At 38.1% G+C, this 24,116-nt stretch overlaps 2 protein-coding genes across 6 annotated transcripts in view; both read left to right on the top strand.

Annotated features, from left to right (window-relative positions):
• Positions 1–3,510, top strand: part of slc41a2a (solute carrier family 41 member 2a) — a 6,977-nt gene extending 3,467 nt beyond the window's left edge. For 3 of the 4 annotated variants that reach the window (XM_046859381.1, XM_046859382.1, XM_046859383.1), the window contains 6 exons: positions 618–764; positions 923–1,070; positions 1,335–1,414; positions 1,637–1,768; positions 2,422–2,570; positions 2,672–3,510. In XM_046859381.1, the coding sequence (XP_046715337.1) occupies positions 618–764; positions 923–1,070; positions 1,335–1,414; positions 1,637–1,768; positions 2,422–2,570; positions 2,672–2,827 (812 nt within the window). In that variant the 3' untranslated portion in view covers positions 2,828–3,510. Of the gene's footprint in view, positions 1–617; positions 765–922; positions 1,071–1,334; positions 1,415–1,636; positions 1,769–2,389; positions 2,571–2,671 lie in introns of all 4 variants that reach the window. The other variant, XR_006927154.1, reaches the window with a different exon arrangement.
• A 908-nt stretch (positions 3,511–4,418) lies between these two features.
• si:ch211-106e7.2 lies at positions 4,419–23,906 on the top strand. 2 transcript variants are annotated; one of them, XM_046859851.1, is made up of 4 exons: positions 4,419–4,548; positions 20,273–23,316; positions 23,429–23,479; positions 23,568–23,906. In XM_046859851.1, the coding sequence occupies exons 1-4, from the start codon at positions 4,529–4,531 to the stop codon at positions 23,699–23,701; spliced, it is 3,249 nt and encodes a 1,082-aa protein (XP_046715807.1). In that variant the 5' UTR covers positions 4,419–4,528; the 3' UTR covers positions 23,702–23,906. The 2 variants fall into 2 exon arrangements, with proteins under 2 accessions (XP_046715807.1, XP_046715808.1); XM_046859852.1 differs by lacking the exon at positions 4,419–4,548 and adding an exon at positions 18,269–18,288.
• The last annotated feature ends 210 nt before the right edge of the window (positions 23,907–24,116 follow it).

Below are 24,116 nucleotides of genomic sequence, written 5' to 3'. Positions count from 1 at the left end.
AGTTATAAGGCTTCGTTATTTTTGCTGTTGTGAAGATAAAAAGACAAAAAATTGCAGCTTGTTATGTTAGAGAGAAATAGCAAAACTGTGTGACATTTTGATAGCTGCATTGCAAAGTTTTTACATTCAGTGGAATTTAAAGTCTTCATTGTCATTGGTGTGTAACAAAAGTAAAGCAGTAACTTTAACGTTTTCCACAAGAGTTTTAATGCCAGGACAATGAGCTCTCACAGTTCTCTTTAGCATGAAATGCTGTTTTTTTTAAACTTTATAAAAAAAAAAAAAAAAAAGGTGCATTGTGTTCTGCCATAGATGCACTATTTTAAACATATTACTTTGTAATTATTTTCCTATAACAGTATAACAATGTGCTTTATCTCCTATATAATAAGTTATATTGTAATATATATATTATTAAAAAATAATCAGAGATTTGTGTTTCCATACTTTTATTAAATAAATTTCACATTTTTCTGTGAATTAATGTTACTAGTAAAGATTCTGCTGTGTCTTGGATCCTACAGTGTTATTTGGTTTATATTTGATACAGGAATGTGGTAGCTAACCAGACTGTTGGCATGATGACATCTGACGTCCATGTAATTTGCCTCATACAGGTATCATTATGGTGGGTGTGATCATTGGCTCAAAACGGACTGGGATTAATCCTGACAACGTAGCAGCACCAATTGCGGCTAGTTTTGGTGACCTCATCACCTTGGGGTTTCTTGCCATCATCAGTCAAAGGCTTTTCTCTTGCATTGGTGAGAAACAAGAAAGAAAATAAGCATATACTTATATTTAGTAACAGTTTTCCATTTTTTTTTCCCAGTCACACTTGTTTATTTGATAAAGTAGAAAGTTATTTATTACTTATTCTTACATTTTTATTTTCTGCTCTGTTTCTTTCTCTTCTTTCTAGAGCTCTACCCCTATGTAATCTATATAGTGTGTGTTGTCTTTCTGTGCCTAACACCAGTCTGGGTAATAATTACATTTTGTCATTCTGCGAGCCACAAACTGCTATATAATGGTTGGGAACCCATAATTACAGCAATGGTTATCAGCAGGTAAGTGAATCCTCATTTACTGTCACCTGACTAGAATATTGACCTCTCTGACCTTATAAATCATGCAACATGTATTTCAATTGATTTCTCATGACCACCAGTATAGATTATTCCTAACCTTTGCTCGCAAAATGCATCTACATATATCACTCTTTTACCTTGTGCTTACAGTGGTCATAGGTCACCAACAGCTAATGAACTGGGGTATGCGGTTATCATTGTCTTTCCTTGTAGCATAAAATTTGTCTTTATCTATGTTCTCAGTATGGGTGGACTCATTCTGGACAAAACCATTAATGACTCAAACTTAGCAGGAGTAGTGGTTTACACCCCTGTGATAAATGGTCAGTGTTTTGTTTTGTTCAGCTTTTAAAAAAAATGTGTCTGTTTATTTTATGGGATCCTAAAATCATCACAGTAATTATTTTGCTATTACTAGTAATGTTACTATAGATATTTTATCCTCCATTAAACTATACACTTATTTTTTAAATTAATCTATTCACATTACATTTATAGAATAATTTTATCTCACAGTACCCCTCCAATGTTTACATATTTATAAGGTGTTGGTGGTAATCTGGCTGCTATCCAGTCCAGTCGTATAGCCACGTATCTTCATTTTCACTGCTCCCTGGGAAGGCTGGCTGATGATGCAAAGCTCTGCTATTGTCCATTCCGAACCTTTTTTGGCAAAGGTAAATGAAACACCCAAAGAAACACCAACAAAAATGTATTAAATATTGTTTGTGTTTATAAACCAAATGTTAAGTGACATATTTTGAAGGGACTTTCTAATTGTTATTTGGAAATCGCATTTAATTCTAAATGTGTATGGAAAATAAGTGAATAGGAGTGGTTAAATTATGCACAGGTACTATATAGACAGAGGTATTGTGACACCTGAACTTTCCTGTTATATGGGGTTCTTCTCCAAACTGTTACCAGAAAGCTGGCAACATACAGGTCTATAGTCTTTGGATGCAGTATAATAAAATTTTCCGTTTACTTGAACGTGCAAACCAAAACCTGTTCCAGCATGGCAAAGCCCCTGTGCACAAAACGAGCTCCATGAAGATATGGTTTACATGGCTTGGAGAGGAACACTGACTGCATGACCAGGCCTCCTCACCCTACATCAGAACCTGACCTAACACCCTTGCACATTCCAAAATCTTTTTTTTTTAGTTCTCCTGCACCCATTCTCTATGCTGTTGCAGCAATCAATTTCACAATCAATTCTGTTCAGATTTCTTAAATATTGTTTTTATATACCTGGTTTAATAAACTTTGCTTATTTTACTTGTTTTTGGTAAAAGGTTTTAGAATCCATTTTATGGTGTCTTGGCAGGATATAACAACAGAACAGCTCGGGTGCTGCTTCTTCTGGCCATTCCAGGCCATATGGTCTTTCTCTTTGTAATTTATTTAATGCAAGGTGCCAACACCAGTCTAACACCAACTTTCATCACCCTCTACTTGGTGGCAGCTCTAACACAGGTAAAAAAAACAAAAAACAAAACAGATTTGTGAAATATTTTTTCAGGTAAGAACATTTGTGTTTATATTATTTATCTTTGTCTGTATTTATGTTCACTCAGGTATTTCTACTGTTGTGCATAGCTGACTGGATGGTTCATTGCTTGTGGAAGTATGGCCGAGACCCAGATAGTTTTTCTATTCCCTATTTGACAGCTTTGGGAGATCTACTTGGCACTGGATTGTTAGCTCTTTGTGTTTTTGCTACGGGTGTTTAATGACAAGGAAACACTTTTGGGTGACTCATATGGCCCCAAAAAATTAATGACAATTCATTTTTATTGTTTAGAATTCTTAATGTCTGTTAGGTTCTCCTTTTGTTCACTGGGGCTACCACAACATAAACACATCTTTTCAAGCCATTGTTAAGGAACCTCAGCCCCCTTGTAGGGCAACAATAATGACTTAATAATCTTATGAGTGATACAAAGTTTGGGGCATTTCTTATTATTCACTTATTATGTTCATAGATGTATTTTAACAGTCCATGTGGTTTAAATGTCTGTACTTTACAGCCTTCACTAGATATCAAAAGTGAGGTAGTTGTAAAACTGAATTTAGCACTCTGAATCAATCATGCTTTTTATTTACAACATTCAGTATGGTTGCTACCAAAACAATTGCTGCCTTATTGACTTTTCTTTGGGTTTCACAGTTTTTTCTATAATTAAAATATCTTTAATATACATTTTTAAAATTTTCAATCTGATAAGTGGACAAATTAACTTTTGTTGTTTGTCTTTTTTTTTAACTAAACAATGAAAACTATTAGACTTGTATGTAAGTGAAGTTTCAGCTGCATGTATGCATTTAGACAAAATATGTGTGCATGAGTTTTGCTGCATGTGCTGTGCGTCTCCCATACAGATGTTCCAAATAAAGTGGCTGGTGGCAGTGTTTACTTATTGTGAAAGAGAATCTGTTTCTTTGGCTGGTATGGTGTTATAGGAACATTTTTTGAACATTCCAGTGACATTTCTTCATAGACTGTACTGAACAGCTCTAACACAGAAAAACATATTCTCTCTCTCTCTCTCTCTCTCTCTCTCTCTCTCTCTCTCTCTCTATATATATATATATATATATATAATTATAATATAAAGCAGGACTATAAAAGGAGGACTCATCACAGATCATCATATCACTATTACGTTTTACATTACATTACTTATATAACGTCATTATGTCTTGCGACTATTGTCGTACACATGCACTTCATGTTAGGCCCAATTAGTTTTGTGTAGCTCTGTGTTTTCGGTTACTTTTGTTAATTTATGTTGTCTTATGCAACACCTTGGTCCTGGAAGAACGTTGTTTTGTTTTACTTTGTACTGCACTGTATATCTTTGGAATGACAATAAAAGTATATTTGACTTGACTTGATAAAAAAGTGGGTAGAAAACCCAGTTGATCAGTTTGATAAAAAGGTTTAATGGTGAAAAAAAGAATAAAGTAATAAATAAGAAAGTTGGCCATTAAATGAAAGATAGAAATATTTACGATCATGCACATACTGTGATTTTTCAGGTTTTCCACTGAATTACTTGGTTTTATTGAACACTTTATTAATAAAGTCGTCTATTTGGCATCGCAACCCTGAACTAACTTCTTTTGGGATCTTAACTTCCTAAACATCTAGCTAAAGAACCTCAAGAAACATCATAAAAGGGTACTACAGGCAAAACTGTCCGACTTGACTGCTTTTTTCTTTTCTTGTGTAAAAATCTTTTTTGTTGTTTTTGCCAGCTCAGTTTGACTTCACAGAGCTGTAGAAGTACTGAAGTTCTACTTTTAGGCTGTAAGAGGCAGCACTTCTCCACACTTCCATGTAATTGACTCAGAGAGGAAGCACTGCTCGTAACTGTTTGTATGTTGTCAGGGTGTATAAGCCGTGCGAAAACCGCGAAACATGGATTCCCATGAGTTTTTATCTTCCACGGTAGGTCAACTCCTATATATTTGTCCTCTGGTTTATTTTCAAACGTCATCTTGCGTTTTACATGTGTGTTTTCACTAAAGACTTTCAGAACAGCTGAAGCCATTTTATGCATAATATCCCGGACACAATAGTACCAGGGAGCCTTTAGTGTTATCTGTCTACTTACTGTGTGATCCAAATAGTGATTCCTGTTACGTTATCGTGTGGTCAGAAAAAAAAAAAGAATGACCCCAAAGTTTTAAATAAGGTACGCATTTTATTAGTAGGAGAATGTTACAGGACTTTATCCTAAAAGTAATAAAAGAGCAACACTAAATTTCGGGAGGCCTTTGGCTTGTATTGTGGTACCAGTTGGTTTGTTTGCTGTCTTGCTTGGCTGCTAATAAACCAAAATCCTGAATCCAGTCATTGTTTTTTTTTAAATTTATGGTAAAAAATTTGAGCTTGCTTGGGTCAAAATATGGCAAAGAATACATTTTCCTGAAGATTGTACATATATTGAATCAAGAAATATACTGGCTAAAATGCCTGCATGGGACTAAATTTAGTCTAAACAAAGACTGAAGTGTGGTAAAATTTTCAATGTGAGCTGTAGATCAAAACAGGAAGAAAGTGATCTTAGTGATAATTTGGATTTCTACATTAAAAATAAATAAATAAATTAAAAAAATGCTGCTATTAATACTGATTAAAGCACAAGTGGTTAATGTGTTGATCTTCACCTGTACAATCTGCTTTGTGTATAGTTTTGTGTGGTGGAAAATTGAATGAGGAGACAATTCAGTTTTTTTAGAATTGAAGTTTTATTGTTTGCACCCCTGGTCAAAATTTATGTTCATGTGAACAGTTAAGCGAGTGGGGAAGATGAAATGATCTCCAAAAGGCATAAAGTTACAGATGATGCATTCCCTTTATTTTTGAAACTAAATCTTTTTTACATTTTCAAAATAACAGAAAAGGAAAATGGCCTGCAACAAAAGTTTGGGCACCCTGCATAGTCAGTAACTAGTAGCACCCCCTTTAGCAAGTATCACAGCGAGTGAGTACTTTACCAAGTATTCCAGTTCTGTGAGATTCCTGGGGGGTCTTGCACACACTGCTCTTTTGAGGTCTATCCACAGATTTTCAATGATGTTTAGGTCAATAGACTGTGAGTGCCATGGCAAAACCTTCAGTTTGCGCCTCTTGAGGTCCATTGTGGATTTTGAGGTGTGTTTAGGATCATATCCATTTGAAGACGCCATCCTCTTTTCAACTATAGCTTTTTTGCAGATTGTGTTATGTTTGCTATAAGAGTTTGTTGGAATTTAATTGAATCCATTCTTCCTTCTACCTGTGAAATGTTCTCCATGCCATTGTCTGCAATACAACCCCAAAGCATGATCGATCCAACCCCATGCTTAACAGTTAGCCTGGTGTTCTTTTCATGAACAAAAGTACTTCTGATGACTCTTCCTTGAAGGCCATATTTGTGCAGGTGTCGCTGAACAGTTGTACAGTGTACCACAATCTGCCAAATCTTCCTGGAGGTCTTTTGCAGTCAAACGGGGGTTCTGACTTGCTTTTCTAGCAATCCTACCAGCAGTTCTCTGATATTTTTCTTGGTCTTCCAGACCTTATCTTGACCTCCACTATTTCTTGTAACTAAAAAAATCAATTAAGAAGCCATTGGTTCCTATAGGAGAAAAAAAACAAGTGCCATATAACGATGCACTTAAAAAAAAAAAAAAAATTTAATTTTAGTCACCCTGTTGTTTGTATATCTCTCCTCTTCTTACAGTTTCAGCATTTTCATCTTGTGAATGTTCTGGGACTTGAAACTTACTTGGGAACTGAATGTCACTTCCAACTTTTTAATTATATACTGTCAAAGAATTTTTCTTTATGCTGAATCTAAGCCACTATCACTGCCACTGACCATAATTATGTCAATATCACTTGGCCATCTCCTCTTCTTCTTTTTTTTTTTACAGAAAGCCAGCGTTTGACACATGGTTCAGGATCAAACTGTTCAAGTGATGGGCCTTTAGTGCTGATTCTAATAAAATCTTCCAAGTGTGAATTGCGTAATTTAGATTTGATGCTGTTTTGAGCTGAAAAGCTACGGTCACACAGCAGATGAAATTGGTAGAAAAAGCTTTATCTCAACTAGATGCAAAACATGCCTGTACAGCACTGATGCCACAATTATTTTTCAGCAATGTGTCACAGGATTTAATAGCTGCTTTAGCCTAAGGAAGAACAAGTGAGTTCTTCTGAAGCACATGACTCAACTTTGAGATTTCTCCAAAGAGGTCATGGAGAAAGTGACAAAACACCACAAAAGGCAAGTTTTCCATTTGTTCTGAGATGTTTTTTGCTCTTCTTATTTGTGTTTTTGGATGAGGCAGCAAGGTATTGCATGTGTAGGTGCACAGCTGTATACTGGCCCTGGCTTGTAGTCTGATCAGCTGCAAGATAAACAGAAAGGGCACGGTAAATGTGAGGCAGCCAGCGCTGGGTCTTTACAGCGGAAGGTGTACAAATGGCACAACCTCACTCCATACCAATGACTTTCAACTCACGTTTGCTTTTGGGGCTAACATGGTATGGTTTCCATACTAGCCTGTAGCAAGTCATAGACTTTTGGAACGATTATTTCAATCATTGGAACAGACTTCTGAACATCCAGCATGGCTAATTCCAGTCTGTGTGGCATACAGTGAAAGGAAAGAATGTGCTGTCCTATTTCTGCTCTTAAGAGAGCGCCTACTCCTCCTGAAGCATCGATGTTGTTCTTCTGCCACCAGTCGCGATCAGTTTGTTTAGCATCACTAAACAAGCATTTTATTTTATCTTATACTTTATATGCATGGCAGTGTTCAAGTTCAGCTAAACCAATAAACCTGGTCACTGCTACACCTGCAGAAATGTGCCTGTAGTAGGCAATAACGTTCTTTTTCTGTAATGAACTCCCTGTAATTTCTTTGCCCGCTCTTGAACAAAATGCACAAAACCTTTCCTGTGTCTCCTTATCATACCTCAGCCAAGAACATTTCTGAAACCAAGACGTTTAGAAATGTCTTTCTGCACGGTGTTCATTGACTGATGCAGAAAGATGAATCCCTGTATCTTTGCCGTTCTCCAGCGCGCTCCTGCTGGCACTGCTGCTGGAGCCTGCTTTTTTTTGTTAGCAGGTGTGTCATTCATGCTGGTGCTTGACAGAGATGAGGAATGCTTGAAAAAGTCAGATATATTTTTTTTTCCGACAGTTTTTTTTCCAGGTGCGGAAAGGTGACTCTTGCGTTACCCAATCGTATTTTTTGGCGCTCTCATTTAGTGAAACTTTTACATTCAATGTCTCATTTCATTACGTCAACAAATGAGATGATGGGCTACTGGTTACAGAACCTGCACCTATGATGCAAATTTTACAATCGAAGCATAAAATTTGGATTGTTGCCAATGGCGAACTTAGCAGAAATTTCACTCGCAAAAAAATATATTTTGTCGCAAATGCGACATTTTTTGTCGCAGTTTGGAGCCCTGAATTGCATTCCAAACTGAGGAGATCAGTACCTTTTTTTTCGGACTATAAGCCGCTACTTTTTTCCCCACGTTTTGAACCCCGCAGCTTAAACAACGAAGCGGCTAATTTATACATTTTTTTTGGGTTTTTACCGGTTTCACAAACTTCAAGCCAAAAAACTGAGCGACATAACATTAGACCAATGAAATTTCCAAACGGAAACGAAAAAACGCACTTCACCTGTGTTCTGCATGCCATCGGGAGAAAAACTTCCATCGGGTGATTTTTAAACGCACGACGATGCCAAAAGATAAACTCCCGAGAGAAATAGTTGTGAAAGGAAGGAGGAAGACAGTGAACAATGACTGACTTGGTCGGCTACTGTTTAGATACAAGCCGTTATAACGCATTAAACCATGGTTAAGGGCGAGCTCGCTAACTTCAGTTGCAACAGAAATCATATAAGCATAGACAGGTTTCCAAAACTCTTGCTTTTTTATTTTTCTTGGCAACAGCATTAAGGGTTAGTCAAAGAAATTTAGAAATCAGCATCAGAAAATAATGACATAATCCTCGTCTTGAACACACACAGTAATAGCGGAAAAATGCAGTGCCAGGCTATTCCCAAAATACCGCTATGCTCCTAAAGGAAGCGCAACATATTTCGCCCGTTACACCGTGTGTAACGTGTCTTTCGTTAAAGCCTGTGTAAAGTTCATTAGTGTAGATACATGCAGCTTATAGACAGGTGCGGCTTATTTATCTTAAAAATAAAAATATTTGTAAAATTCAGTATATTTATATATGGGTGTGCTTTATAGTCCGGAAATTACGGTACATGAAAACACTTTGCTATCTTCTTATAGCCTTCTCCTGATCTGTGGGCATCAATCGTTTGTATTTTCAGAGTGTTAGGCAACTGCTTAGAGGAACACATGGCTGCTGATTGTTGGGACAAGGTTAGAGGAGTCTGGGTATTTATAAAGCATTGAAATTTGCATCACCTGGCCTTTCCTAACAATACCTATGAACAAGCCATGACCCTAATAGGCTAATTAAGGTCTGATACCTTGGTCAAAATTATCTGAGCGCTCAAGTCTCCTGGGCTTCCCATTCTTTTGCAGCGTGCTGTTTCACTTTTTCACCCTAAACACTGATATTGTTTAAAATATTGTTTCATGTTTAACTTTATGCCTTTTGGAGAATTTTATCTTCCACTTGCTTAACTGTTCACATTAACAGAGATTTTGACCAGGGGTGCCCAAACTTTCGCATGCCAGTTTTATAATTATTTAAGTGTAAATAACAGCATCTTGTATTTTGAGTTACAAATAGTTAGGTAGTCTTTTTATCATACACATCACACATTTTATCATAACCGAAATTGAAATTAATATTCGAAAATGTTTGAGAACTCCAGGGGGATTTCCAGTGTAAGGGGATTTAATTTCTGTGGTTTCCTGGCTGATACCAAAGGAGAAACTCCAATCACACAGTATGGCATGTACGTTTTTTAGCTTAATCAAGGAGGTAGGCATTTTTCTTAGGCAAACTGGACAGAGCCCAAGGTAAAACTACTTCTTATTCGATATTATACCAGAGATGTGTTAGCCACATACATTTAGGGTCTACATTTCATACTATATAAGGAAACGGGTCCAACACTATAGGATAGTTGACTAGAAAGGACATATACTGCATAAGCCAAGTGCTCACATTGTATAGGTTTTACAGAAAGTGCACAGATACAAAAGATTGGTTGTAATGATTGTGAGAAGCGAAACAGTGAGGCAGTCTTAATTTTAACAATAGGACCCAAGTACTTCAGCTCAGTGACCTTGGTATGTTTCAAGCTTCATATCAGGACCTGCTGATTTGCCACGAAAGGATGTGTTGACTTATCTGTCGGCAGGGGCAGAGTTAGTGAAACATGATTACTAGCAGAGAGTTGAACAGTATTTAAAAAGTGGTCTATCAGATTAGAATTTGCTATAGGCGTTCCATTAGCTGTCTTTGTTGCCAGGTTTTGGCAAAATCATGCACAGTGCCATAAGCTTACTTAAAGCAGTAACTATATACCCTGATTCTATTTTTATATAGCTGGCATTTGCTTGTATGTGCCAAAAGCTATGCAGCTTGTGCAGATGTGTAGACGTTGACCGATTGATTGGCCAGCCGATGATTCTAGTCGAATTTGGATGCAAATTAGGCCAATTAATAGACATGGTTATCTGCGAGTAGCTAACCATTGTTGTTGAGCATGTTACGCTGCCTCTTGTGGTAAGTCTTTCCATCAGCATAACCCTTTAATATACCCCTCTGACTGTTATCTTTTTGAAGAGCACTATGTGGTAATTTCTCAAGAAAACAGTAAGACTTAAGGTAGACCCATACCAAACCCATACCAAGTCGGTGCCAAATAACTAGCTCTAAGAAAAGCTGAGTGAGGCATCGCATCGCGTCACATGCGTCAGGGCAAAATAAGTTGCACTAGAGCCAGCGTTTACGTTCTGTGCTTGCTTGAGAGAACATAACTCTCCAATACCAGCAGGTGGCAGTAGTCTGTATTCGGCATCCAACCAGGGAAACCAGAAGAGCTAGAACTGTGAATACATGAGAGAGCATCGTTTAGATCTCCTGCAATCATTAATAATGGATTTGTGTAGCTTTTTTCAGTCTTGTCTGCTTAGTTGCAAAGACCAGTGGCAAAAATGGTTGGTGCATTTCCTGTTTACTTTATTAATTTAAACAGTTTTCTGTTGCTGTGGGTGTGGGTTCCAAAGACTCAGGCTTGAATGAAATCAAACAGCAAAAACATTATTAAAAAGAAAATTCTCTGCAGAGGGATGTCTGTCACACATGCACAAACAAGATGTGAGTGAGGAAAAAGAGATTTCTTTTCTCACTTTTCTTTTATTAGTCAGATTATTAACAGAACAGAGGATGTGAATCTTTTGTTAGTCACAAAGCATGAGAAAAGAGGAACTAGCTTAATTCAAGTCTCACAGTTTGTTGCAAAGAAACAAATACCTTAATCTAAACTTATTTATGAGCTGAAGGGGGACCAGGCAGAAATTGGCATCATATATCACCCATCGACTGCCCTGATTTCTAAATATCGACATCAGCCAGAGAAAAAACCCCATATTGGTCTACCTTCACAAATGTGTATGGTAATGGTTTGGCGACAATGATTTTGTCAGCGAATTTTATAACCCCATGCGCTCATAAATACACACCATTAGAATGTTTTGAGTACACACCTTCTACATAAAGGCAATCCCCCTCGTCTTGGGCAATATCAAAACGATCAGGCCTACAAGAGGTCTGTACAATATTCTAAAGGCATTTGTGTGTTGTTGGAAACATCTACAACATTTAGGAGGTCACATAGTGCTATTGCAGCCAATTGCCACTAAGAAGTGGGCATAATAGGGTTAGGTCTTCAGTTGAGTGTGATTTCATAAGCCAGTGCTGTCATATGTTGTGTATTGAGGTTGTGTATAACATCTGTTACCTGATGTAAGGTGTACACTACCAGGGGGTGTGACAGCACCTTTCTCTCAGCAGCCCAGACTGTCAGCCACAGCAGCCACAACATTCAGGCATGAGGGCATACTTTTTACAACATTGTCTAAGGATTTGCAAAGATACGCAACGGCCCAATATCTGTCCCCATGTTCCTGAGCTAAAATCCCTCTCAGCTGTGTTCCCACTTTTGTGTACATAGAGGTGTAAAGGCTTAGTGTAATTAGGACGACCTATAGCTGAAGCAAACTTGATATATATTGAGTCCACACAATTAGACGTGATTGGGGATTTTTGTGATCAATGGGACTACACAGTACCTAATTTAATACTGCTCTTGATCAGTCCTAAGAAGTTTTGTGTTCTCTTTGACAGTCAGTGGACGAGAGAACAGAGTCACCAGCTAAACATGGTCTTGTGATATTTTACATTGGCCCTCCAAGATGATGTGGCCTAGATAAAAGATATTTTCCTTTACCCACAATATTGTATGCTTTAAATCCAGCCTGAGCCAGGACTCAGTCAGTCCTGTAATTAGAATGTTGTCCCCATATCAGAAGGCATGTCTTTTCTGGCAGATGGATGTCAGCCAAGGTTTTGTGCACTACAGCAGAGAACACAGCTAGCTAGTGAACATGTGTAACCCAGAATGATTATAAATATAAAATAAAATAAATAAATAGTAGGGAGAAGAGTGATGAGTACCAAAGGTTTGGTGGAGATGTTTGCAAAAATAATCACGATTGAGAATTAAAACTAGATAAAAAGTCTGGTAAGATATTGATTTAGTTTGAACTAAAACTTTTTTTTTTCCTTTCATTGTTACATTGAGCCTTTTTTGAGAGTTTTGATATTGGATTTGACAATGACACGTTGTTACCACATGGAACAAGAAGCCACCCAACAAACCTTGATTTAAAAAGGAAATTTGATTTTGCCTAAAAGAGCCAATTTGATTCACAGCTTACCTTATGCGCTTAAAGCTATTCTGAGTGTCCTTGAATACAGATTCCAACAAAAATCCGATGGCATTATTGGATCTGTGCGAATTCCGAAAACAAAGATGGAGACACTTTTTGAAGGCTCATTGACCACACAAGAGGCATGCTCTGATAAATGAGCTATCTTGGAGCTTCCTTCTGAGTCTTTGTAGCCAGGTCTTTTGTGTCCCTCTTGTCTTTTCACACTTCCTCCTAGGTCAATCTTTGACCCTGATGATCTTGACTTCGGTAGGACTGATAAGGTGATCATGTAAGGTTACATGATGAAACAACATTCAAAGAGAGGGCTCTGCCAACACACCCTCAGGATTATGACATGGTCTGTAAGGAGTTACTGCAGAAGTTGCTGGATGCTGCACCTAGGGGATGCTGCACCTAGGGCTAGGAACAGCTCTATATCAAGAGCAGGATGGGCAGCTTAGGGTTATTGCTTTTGCCAGTTGAAGCCTTTTCCGGGTCGAGGCCCATTATTCAGCTCATAAGCTGGAATTTTTGGCCCTTAAATGGGCTGACACTGAGACATTCTATGATTATTTGTACGGTAACCACTGCACTGTTGTACGGACAGCTATCCTTTGACATACTGTACATACTGACCAACAAAGTTAGATTCTATGAGCTACAGATGGCTCTGAACTCTTTCGACTTTTACTTTCAAGTTGCAGTTTAGAGCAAAAAAACAGAATCTAGATGCTGACAGTCTGTCCAGACGTCCTCAGTGTGGGTTGAGAAATTATGCGTCCAAAAAGGAGCTAGAGCGAATCCTTTAATTTACTTTAAATCACCTGCTTGATAATTATGTTCACACGTTCCTGTTGAGGCTATCAGGCCATATGCTAAAAACACTTCATCACAGCTCAGGTGTTTGTGAATCCTTCATTTGCTTTGGTTGAATCTCTTGCTTTGCATGTTGATGCAATCCCATGCCGTTTTGATGAGAATGAGGTATGTGATGGTCTTCCTGTAATTCTAACCTTTGGAGATGATGATCTGAAAGAAAAGATTCACCCCCATCATCCGTGAGGTCATTCAGCAATTAGAGACTGAGAAGACAATTCTTCCTTCTGTAAGGAAAGAACTTCCTATCCTTCTATTGCTGAAAAGGAAGTTGAAAAAACTGTAGTTGCAGATCATCTTTTCAAAGGTCTTTAACAGATCACTAGAACACCATTATCCCCAGTCATTTGACAGACTGTTGTTGGCTTGTCTGAAGGACATCACTGGACCCTTGCTGGACCCCCTGCAGTTTGCTTACCAAGCAAATAGCTCTGTGAATTTCACTTCATTCTGCAACATCTGGACAAACCCGGGACTTATGTGAGGCTCCTGTTCAAGGACTACAGTTCGGCCTTCAACACAATCATCCCAAGACTCCTCCCGACCAAATTAACCCAGCTTTCTTTTCCTAGCTGTACCTGTCAGTGGATTACCAGCTTTATGAAAGATAGGCAATAGCTAGTGAGACTGGGGAATTTCAATATTAAACAGACATACTATCATTACTGGTGACCCCGGGATGTGTTCTCTCCCCAATGCTCTTTTCCCTGTCTGTCAACAACTGCACCTCTATAGACCCCTATAGTTAAGCTGTTGAAGTTTGCAGATGACACTACAGTTATCAGCATCATTGATGACTGTGATGAGTCCATACAGGAGTGAGGTTCAGTAACTGGATGTCTGGTGCAGTCAAAACAACCTGAAGCTTAACACGCTCACAGTGGAGTTGATTGTGGATTTCAGGAGAAACTCCCCTGCACTCCCCCCACTCACCATCATAAACAGCACTGTGGCAGCAGTGGAGTCATTTAGGCTACTGGGCACCACCATCTCTCAATGGGACAATCACATCGACTCCATTGTTAAAATGGCCAACAAAGTCTCCACAGAGACTCCTGTCTGACCTCGTTCGTCAACCTGTCCATCACCACTGCAAACAGGAAAGGGCTCAGAGCCAATCCTTGATGTAGTCCAGCCTCCACCTCGAACCAGTCTGACTTTCCTACTGCACACTTCACTGCTGTCACACTGTCCTCATACATGTCCTGCACCACCCTCACATACTTTTCTGCCACACCAGACTTTCTCATACAATACCCCAACTCCTCTCTCGGCACCCTGTCGTACGCTTTCTCTAAATCCACAAACACACAATGCAACTCTTTCTGACCTTCTCTATACTTCTCCATCAACATTCTTAAAGCAAATATTGCGTCTGTAGTGCTCTTCCTTGGTATGAAACCATACTTTTGCTCACAGATGGTCACATCTTTTATCAGCCTGGCTTCCACAACTCTTTCCCATAACTTTATAGTGTGATTGATCAACTTTATTTCCCAGTAGTTACTGTAGGTCTACACATCTGCCTTATTCTTAAAAATTGGTACCGGCACACTCCTTCTCCATTCCTCAGGCATCCTCTCACCTTCCAAAATATTGTTCAACAATCTGGTTAAAAACTCCACTGCCATCTAACCTGTCTGAGAACTTGAATTACTGGAACCATGTCCTGTGATCTGATGAGACTAAGATAAACTAGTTTGGCTCAGATGGTGTCCAGCATGTGTAGCATTGCCCTGGTGAGGAGTACCAAAAAAATTGTCTTGCCTACAGTCAAGCATGGTGGTGAGAGCATCATGGTCTGGGGCTGCATGACTGCTGCTGGTACTGGGGAGCATGTGAGGGAACCACATTGAGGGAAACATGGATTCCAACATGTACTGTGACATTCTGTAGCAGGACATGGTGCCCTTCAGAAACTAGGTGAAACAGAAGATTTCCAACATGAAAACGACTCAAACACTCCGCCAAGATGACAACTGCATCGCTGAGGAATCTGAAGGTGAAGGTGATGGAGTGGCCAAGTATGTCTCCAGACCTGAACCCTACTGAGCGCCTGTGGGGTATCCTCAAGCGGAAGGTGGAGAAGTGCCATGTGTTTAATTTCCAGGAGCTCCCTGCTGTCATTATGGAGTGGAAGCGGATCCCAGCAACAACCAGTGCAGCTCTGGTGAATTCCATGCCCAGGAGGATTAAGGCAGTGCTAGATAACATTGGTGCTTACACAAAATATTGACATTTTGTACACAGATTTGACATGTTCACTTACTGTGTACTCACTTTTGTTGCCAGCTATTTTAACAATAATGGCTGTATGTTATTTTTAGGAACTGCAATACAAGCTACACACTGACTACTCTAAAGTATATCCAATTTTCATTTCTATGGTATTCTCTATTGAGAAGATCAACTAAAAAATGGTTGTGGAAATGTGAGGGATGCAATCACTTGAGATACTGTAGTTGAAATACCGATGACAGTAATTGCCTCTTTTTGGTTATGATGCAACAAGCTATGCATACCTGGATTGGGGCATTTCTTCATAGCAAATTCTTAAGATTGGTCAGGTTTAGGGGTAGACAAAGTACGTGCAGCATTTACTTGAGTAAAAGTAGAGTTACAGTAGATAAAATATTACTTGGACAATGTCCATTGTGAAAAACACTATAGAAATAAACTTGAAACTTCTGTTTTTAGCACAAGACTCTTGCTTAATTAACTGAGTTTATGTGAAACGACTCTGTTACTCTTAGCACACCTATCTGGTTATTGAATGATAATAATGAGTTAAACACTGTTTGATATCTAATAAATTATCATGAGCCTAAAACATTATTTTCAATGACTTTTTTCAATCATTTATTCCCCTCAAAATGTTCTGCTTGCTGTTGTACTGACACTTAACTGTATGTTTGTGCTAAGTAGATATCATCAACCGGAAATGGTGGTTCTAGCTTAAATAATGCCCTGGTTGAACCACACAATGACCAACATCTTCCACAATGATTGGTTTCAGCTTCTAAACGCTCCTTTCTGTTTCAGCTACCGTCACTGGGTGTGTAGGACATATTCTCAGAGCATTCCACAAATTTGGATACATTTTTGAGAGCTCCCTTTCATGTATAAATATCACCCTAAATGCATTTATATATCTCAGAACTAAGATCGATACAACTCCTTGGCTAATTGTATCCATAAGATACAAACAACATATACAGTGGAACCTCGGGTTACGAACGCCCCGGCATACGTATAATTCAGGTTACGAATCGCAGTTCATCAAAATTTTTGCCCCTGGTTACGAACAATATATCGGGATACGAACGTCGCTCACCAAAAAATCCCAGGCAAGTTGGTTGTTTTTGCTCTATCCACGCAGCTCGTCACATCAGTTAGCGTCCTGTGTCCCTAGCGAGCATCGTGTTACTTATCCGCTTGAACTTTTCCGGCAGCAGCGTAACAACTCGTTAGTTGATGCTCGTGGAATGATGAGATGGACAACATTAGCCGATGCATAACCACTTTACTTGTTTTTATGAAGATAGATTAGCAGGGTTACAGTCTTTTCCAGTACAATACCCATAATGAATTTCACTCTGGACTTCAATACCAACTGATAGTAGCCTTAAAGAAACAGCTCTCATTTTCCTCTAATGCAACAATTGTCTCAGCGTTAGTGTTAATAACACTGTCTTTAATATTCTATAATATAATATATAATAATATATAATAATATAATATAATATAATATAATAAGATTCTCCTTCAAACAATAACTCTCCCTCCTCCCCTTCTCTGACGTCGTCTCCTGCAGCGAGTCTTCTCAAAGGAAAGTACCGGTAAAGATCTTTTCCTCTTTTGTATGTTTTAATGTGGTATAATTTTAATATAACATGTTAAAAGTAAATAATATTAGTGAATATTGGCTTTATTTTTATTTAAATAATATTTTTGGTTGTCCAGAACGAATTACCGAAGTTTCTGTTCATTATTATGGGGAAATTTGTATCGGGATACGAACTTTTCAGGTTACGAATAAAGTACCGGAACGAATTAAATTCGTAACCCGAGGTTCCACTGTACACTATATTGCCAAAAGTATTCATTTGTATGCCTTCACATGCAAATGAACTTGAGTAACATCCAATTCTTAATTAAGAATAAATTGCTTTGTGCACTGGTGCGCAGTCACGTTGGAACAGGAACGGGCTGTCCCCTAACTGTTCCCACAAAGCTGGGAGCATGGCTTGGTCAAAATGTCTTGGTATGCTGAAGCATTAAGAGTTCCTTTCACTGGAATGATGGGGCCGAGCCCAACTCCTGCAGTCAGACAATTACCATTCTCCTGGAAGCTGCCAAACCCAGTCTCTTCCATCGGATTGCCAGCGAGTGAAGCGTGATTTGTCGCTCCAGAAAACACGTCTCCACTGCTTTACATTGCACTTGGTTATGTAAGGTTTAGATGCAGCTGCTCGACTATGGAAACCCATTCCGCGAAGCTCTCTACGCACTGTTCTTGAACTAATCTAAAGGCCACATAAAGTTTAAAAATCTGTAGCTATTGACTCTGCAGAAAGTTGGCGACCCCTGTGCACTAGGCATCTCAGCATCTGCTGACATTCTCTGTGATTTTACGTGGCCTACCACTTCGTGTCCGAGTTGCTGTCAATCACTTCTACTTTGTTATAATACCACTAACAGCTGACTGTGAAATATTTAGTAGCGAGGACTTATATTTCACGACTGGACTTATCCTTTTAATATGTTTTTGAAATTAGCCTTTTAAGCTAGCACTGGAGATTTTCCTTATTGGACTCAGTTTAGGACCTATTTAGTAAAATCACAGAAACATCACCTCAATTAAAGGTAACCAAATCAATCAAAGTGCTAGTTTAACTACAATCCAACTAGACTAGTTAGTTTGTAATTGTTTTGTTGCTGCACACATTATGATAAATTACATACTATAAAGTATAATGTTATGCAAGCTAAAAGAAACATAGTTGCTCTGTGCATAAAAGCATGGCAGGCAACACAGCATAAAGTGAGATACAGTTATTACCCCATTTCTTTATATATATTAGCTTATAATATCCTCATAACCAGATGAGTAATCGAGCTGCATATACACCTTTTATCTTTTGCAGGATACCTAGTACTGCTTTTCTCTTTTTTCTGAATTTTCTTCTGAGGGTTTAGACCACCTTTTTTGTCATCCATAATTTAAATTTCGATTCAGCTCTCCTTACTGATGGGAAGTCACCCAACCCCCACCCCTCCTTTCTGAGTGTATGAGTGAGGGTACTTTTCGGGGTGGTGGGTGCACATTCCAAGTCACGACCAGGTTCATTGGCCGTGAAATGATAAAATAATTGACACAAACGTGCAATTGAGAAAAAAAACTTACTACAAAGTGACAATCAAAACAGGTTTAAAACAGAGCGCGTGCTTTACTTGATTGGTGGCTTGCGGCATGCTTGCCCAATTAAGTTTTTATCCATTTAAAAAGGAACGACTAATTTTGTAAAATGTAGTTAAGATAATTTACTTTAAAATGTAGTAAAGTTAAGGTAAGCCTTCCCAAACGGAAATATTTGATATATATATGCCTAAAAACTACTTAAGTACAGTAACGAATAACATTTACTTCATTACTGTCCACCACCGGTCAGGTCAGATGGACAGTCACTTTCAGGTTTGAGGTTGATTGAGGTTTTTATTTTCTGCACTTTACTCCCTTCAGCGTTTTCTCAACACTGATCAGTTGCCCTGTCCGTTACAGAAGGACACCCCACAGCATGATCCTCCCACCATCCTGCTTTACTGCTAAAATGGTTTTGTGCAGGTGATGAGCAGTGTCTGATTTCCATAATGTTTAGAAAATAGGCTAAACAGTTGGTTACAACCTTGGTTACATCATTCTAGGGAATTTTATTTCACACAGTCTGAGAGTCCTTCAGTGGGCTTCCATAAGCTTTGGACTGAGTAGAGGATTCTGTTTAGCCACTCCACTATAAAGCCTAAATCACTGGAGGGCTGCAGTGATGGAACTTTGTACCATCTCCAAACAGGATCTCTGGAACTAGACATGCCTACATGATTGATGATTGTCAGCTATCTGCATCAATCTACTCAGGATTACTCCAATTTCATGAATATAAACGTAGTCAGTTGGATCCTTATGCTTGGCTATTTATTCTGCTGACAAACAAAGCAACTTTAAGAATTGACTTTTTGGATTCTCCAACTTGCTTTAACTTAATTTCAGCTGAAGTCAATGTAAACTTAAAATCTTTGCCAATTTTGACACCAAAATATTTATAACAGACTTTTATAAATAAAAAAATACAAAAATTGTAGTTAAATGTGAAAAGATGCTTAAAATGTAATATCATTTAATTTGAAGGTGAAATACAGTGGTAAAAATGTATATTTAAGTAAATTTAGGTTGGGTTTCTTATAGACATTCATTGTATAAGCTGCTGAAAATGTCGTTGGAGATAAAATTTCAGGAATCAGAATAGCAGCAATGTAATTTATTTTTTTAAATACATAAAACACAAAATGGAATATTATTATAGAAAAGATACAGTAAAATGATAGGGTGGCTGCATTTCGAGCTGTTGCCACCCCAAAATTTGGTACTTAACAATAAGAACACAGCTCTGTCAGTATGCAAATTACAAGTTTGTTACTTTCTTTTTTTTTAAAAAGACATCCATTTAGAATTTTATTCTGTGACTGTTTATTTATGATATTTGATTTATTAAAGTAGTTTATTATTGAAGCACTATTTCTGTCTAGATTTTATGTTTATACACAAAAAATATTTCTATGCCCACTCTTTCAGGTTGCATCATCATAACCTTGGAAGAATGAAAACCTTTTTACAGTCTCAAAACATGTTACAAACAAATGGGAAAGCAGGTGAACAACCCCTGCTTCAAAAATGCCCATTTCAGTTCAATTCTTCCCCCTTCGAACACCAAAATCCATCTTCTGTCTCTACCATCAATGTACCCCAGCAGTCTGTGTCACATTTAATTGTTGTGAATAATCTTGGTGGAAGCTGGAAGAACAATCTATACAGTCACCAGCAGCTTGTGGAAATTACTTCGAATTTACCTGAAGACACCACCTCTCTGGGATTCTTTGCTGATGTTGGACACTTTGGTGCTATTGTAGCGAAGGATCAAATATTCAGACTTCGTCAACAAAATGCCTGTATGGCCAAAGATATCAATCAGCAGAAGTATGCGCCTCAGGAAGCTATTTCTGTTGTTACACCATTGACTCAAAAGGTGGTGGAAGGTGTTACATTTTCAAAGAACCTAAACAAAAAGGAGATAAGCCTTGAAACGAGCTTTGTACCCAATAAGGCTGACTATCAACCTCACATTCCACAGGTTTTACAATCAACAAATGAAAGAGGTGCAGGAATAAATGATAATACATCACAAACAAAGAAATCATCATCAAAATCTGTACTAGCCACTGAAATACTTGATTGCGTGATGGGTGGGCCTGATGAGAATAATAACGTTTCTGGTCAGAGTGAAATATTGTCCTCATTCCCTCATGGTGGTGGTGATAACCGTAGTGCTAAATTTCCCAGAGGATATGATGCTAGAGTGATTGACAGAAATTCTGTGAGCATCAAAACTAGAATGGATAACTTGTCTACTATACCTGTAACTGAGTGGACTCTTCAGAAATTGCACACCTTGGTGACTGTCTTAGAGCAGAAGCAAAAAAGGCAGCAGAAGGACATGCCTTTTACTGACCTTTTTAGTGAGATTCTAAAGTTGTATTGGAATGGGAATCATAAAGATTTATGTAGTGCCGCAAGATCAAAAATGTATGTCAACACCATGAAAGAAGTCAGACTTCACTGTGGAACAGACAATTCTGTAATACTCCAGGCAGTTTCAAGAGAGAGACTAAAGGAATCTGAATCAAGTTTTCACATTTTAGAACACTGCTTTACACCACCCAAGATGGTGTACACATCGTCCTGGTTAAATCTCAGTGAGAATCTCAATGATACTGACCAGAAACCTGATTGTGTGTCATCCTTAATGACTTTGCACTGCAAACCCAAACCCCCTGACAAAGGATTGCCAAAGAAAGAGCTGGACAACATGCAGGACACTACAAATGAAACGATAAAGGCATGTAATAAGGCACAAAGTGGTGAAGAGGAGCAGAGCAAACCGTTACCGACTGAGCAGCAAATGAACTCAAGTGACAAAATCAGAGGACACACTGCCATGGATGTCAAAAATAAATGTTCTGTCAAAAAGACAGCAGGACAAGATAGTATGACTCTGAAAAATGTGTTAATGGAATGTGTGCCATCAGAAAAAACAAATACATCAGAGGATAAAAATGAGGCACCTTTGCAAGTTTCGTTAAGTACACAATCATCTGATGTCAGTGACAGCTTTACAAAACCTGGGAACTTGATCCAACCCCTCAGTACACACATGACAACTTTACTGGAGAAAACTGATATTGCAGACTGCGTTTCTGTCAAAGTGAGCGTCCTTCCACCAGAGAAAGCGCAAAGATTGTTTACTGATGAGCCAGATGAAGAGGTGCACAACATACAAAAAGAAGATGCTAAAATTTTGACTGACAGCAAGGGTCAAGCCACTGCTGAATCATTTGACAAGGATAAAAAGCAAGTGGACCCTGCAATTGAATTTGATAAAAAGAGCAATACAATTAAAATCAATTGCCAAGTGGAGAACTACTGTTGTCTTGCTAAATGGTTCCAAGCTTTGGGCTACAGAAATAGAGGAAATTGCAAGTGTGAGATAAAGGCTGATGCTGTAACCTTTGGCATAGGTGTGAATGGGTTAAATTCAGCTAAGCACAGGCATCCTTTCCACAACACTTGTCAGCTCACTGATATGGACAATCGTGAGCTAAGAAAAACCAGAAAGGCAAAGAATAGATTTGCATACAGAGGTCTGACTGGAAAAAAACATGTTGCCTCACCTATTGATGATGATGCCAGCATGGATGAGTTTGAGATTGTGGATGTCATCACAAATTATGAAGATGTACTGGAATTGGCCAATTCAGTGTCTATGCAGTTGATAGAAAAACCACTAAAACGATGCACTTTACACAAGTCCACAACAGGCAAGAAACATCGCAGAGATCATCAAAAAGAAATCACCATGCCTGAGATCAAAACAGGAGATGCACAAATAAACCTTGCATTATATGGCACCTCTCGGGTGAAACAAAAGAAAAATATTTCTATGTTCACATCATCAGATAAGGTGCCTATTCCTCCCAAAACAATTAATGTAAAAATAGGTTCTGGTGGGAATAAATACTGGAATTCCCAGAAGAAGACCTCTGTTTTATTAAGGCCATCTAATAACAGAAGGTCAAAAAAGCTAAAACATGCAAAAGCACCAGAATCAAACCTTTATGCTGCAGATAACTCTGTGATTAAAACTACATCTTTTGATCTGATTACTACTTTGCCATGTCATGAAGAAAGTGCACAAAATCAGCCTAAAGTAAATAATGGGAGTACATTATCTTTGGCATCAGCTGACAATCAGAAAAAGACAGCCACCAGTCAATCCAAGAAAAAACCAAGGAAAAAAATCAGTTCTACCAGAAAGGATAAAATAATGAAGCTGAAACGGAATACATTTTTTTCATCGTTTAATTTCAGGAGGAAATGTAATTCTGCAAATAACACAAATGAACTAATAAAGACTTCTTTTGATCCGGCTCAGCCCAATAGTACAAGTAAAAATAAGTTAAATACAGGTGTGGCCTTGAATTTCGGAGTTCTGCCAGCATCTTTCAACATATTAGAAGGCAGTTCATCTATGGAAGCCAATCAGTCCGTGAGCGCAGATAGTGGTAAGTATTACATCCTTTTAAATGTCTCTTATTCCTACTCGGATGCTTCAATTTAATGGCTAATATACCTTTTTCCCCAACTTGTCTTTTTTTTTTTATAATTTATTAATAGGCTCCAAAGATAAAAGTATGCTACTGATTAAAAGGAAATGGGCCATATCAGGTTTATTATTATTATTATTATTATTTTTATTTTTTTTTTTTAGCAGTGGATCGCAGCTGATCAATTAGTGTTTTGTTCTATCTGGTAGGTACTTGGTGTGACAGCCCCAGGAAGAAACAGTGCCTCAAATCTACCCCAACCCTGCCAAACACGTCTGGGCTCAGTACATTCCAAGAGTTCAAGAAGAAATATGAAAAAAAAAATCAGAACATTTCTGTCTAATTGTACATAATAAGCACAAATAACACACAACACTGCTGCTAACAGGAGTGGAAGCGTTGTAGACCAATCAAAAAATGGCATCTTTCAGCATTCACTGACAAGTGACGTGGTGCTGGAACTCTTAACTATATGTATGGATTTTTGTGACATCCTGTAAATAAAAACAAAAACACACTATTGTTCTATTAAAAAGATGTTGGTTATACTTCTGTACACAGTATATGCAATTAGCTCATTACCTAAACAGTGTTGAGCCGAGGCTTACTTTATACAGGAAAATAATCACTTTATATTGTAATGTAACCAAGTGAAAAATTGTGACTGTTGAAACAGTCCATGGTTTCTGAAACATTGTTTTGCAAAGAAGCCGATCTATTATATCTACTAACCAAAATGCTGCTTAAAAATATAGTTA

This window comes from Silurus meridionalis, chromosome 10, assembly GCF_014805685.1.
Source record: "Silurus meridionalis isolate SWU-2019-XX chromosome 10, ASM1480568v1, whole genome shotgun sequence".
NCBI classification, from domain to species: Eukaryota; Metazoa; Chordata; class Actinopteri; order Siluriformes; family Siluridae; genus Silurus; species Silurus meridionalis.
Note: the sequence above shows the minus strand (reverse complement) of the source record. Positions and strands in the feature narration are given on the sequence as shown.

What these genes read in the sequence shown, in the direction of transcription:
- si:ch211-106e7.2 (XM_046859851.1), top strand. Translation starts at nt 4,529, where the DNA reads ATGAGTTTTTATCTTCCACG. An exon ending in GTCCGTGAGCGCAGATAGTG is followed by an intron (nt 23,317 to 23,428) that starts GTAAGTATTACA and finishes ATTTATTAATAG; the next exon opens with GCTCCAAAGATAAAAGTATG. An exon ending in AAGGAAATGGGCCATATCAG is followed by an intron (nt 23,480 to 23,567) that starts GTTTATTATTAT and finishes TCTATCTGGTAG; the next exon opens with GTACTTGGTGTGACAGCCCC.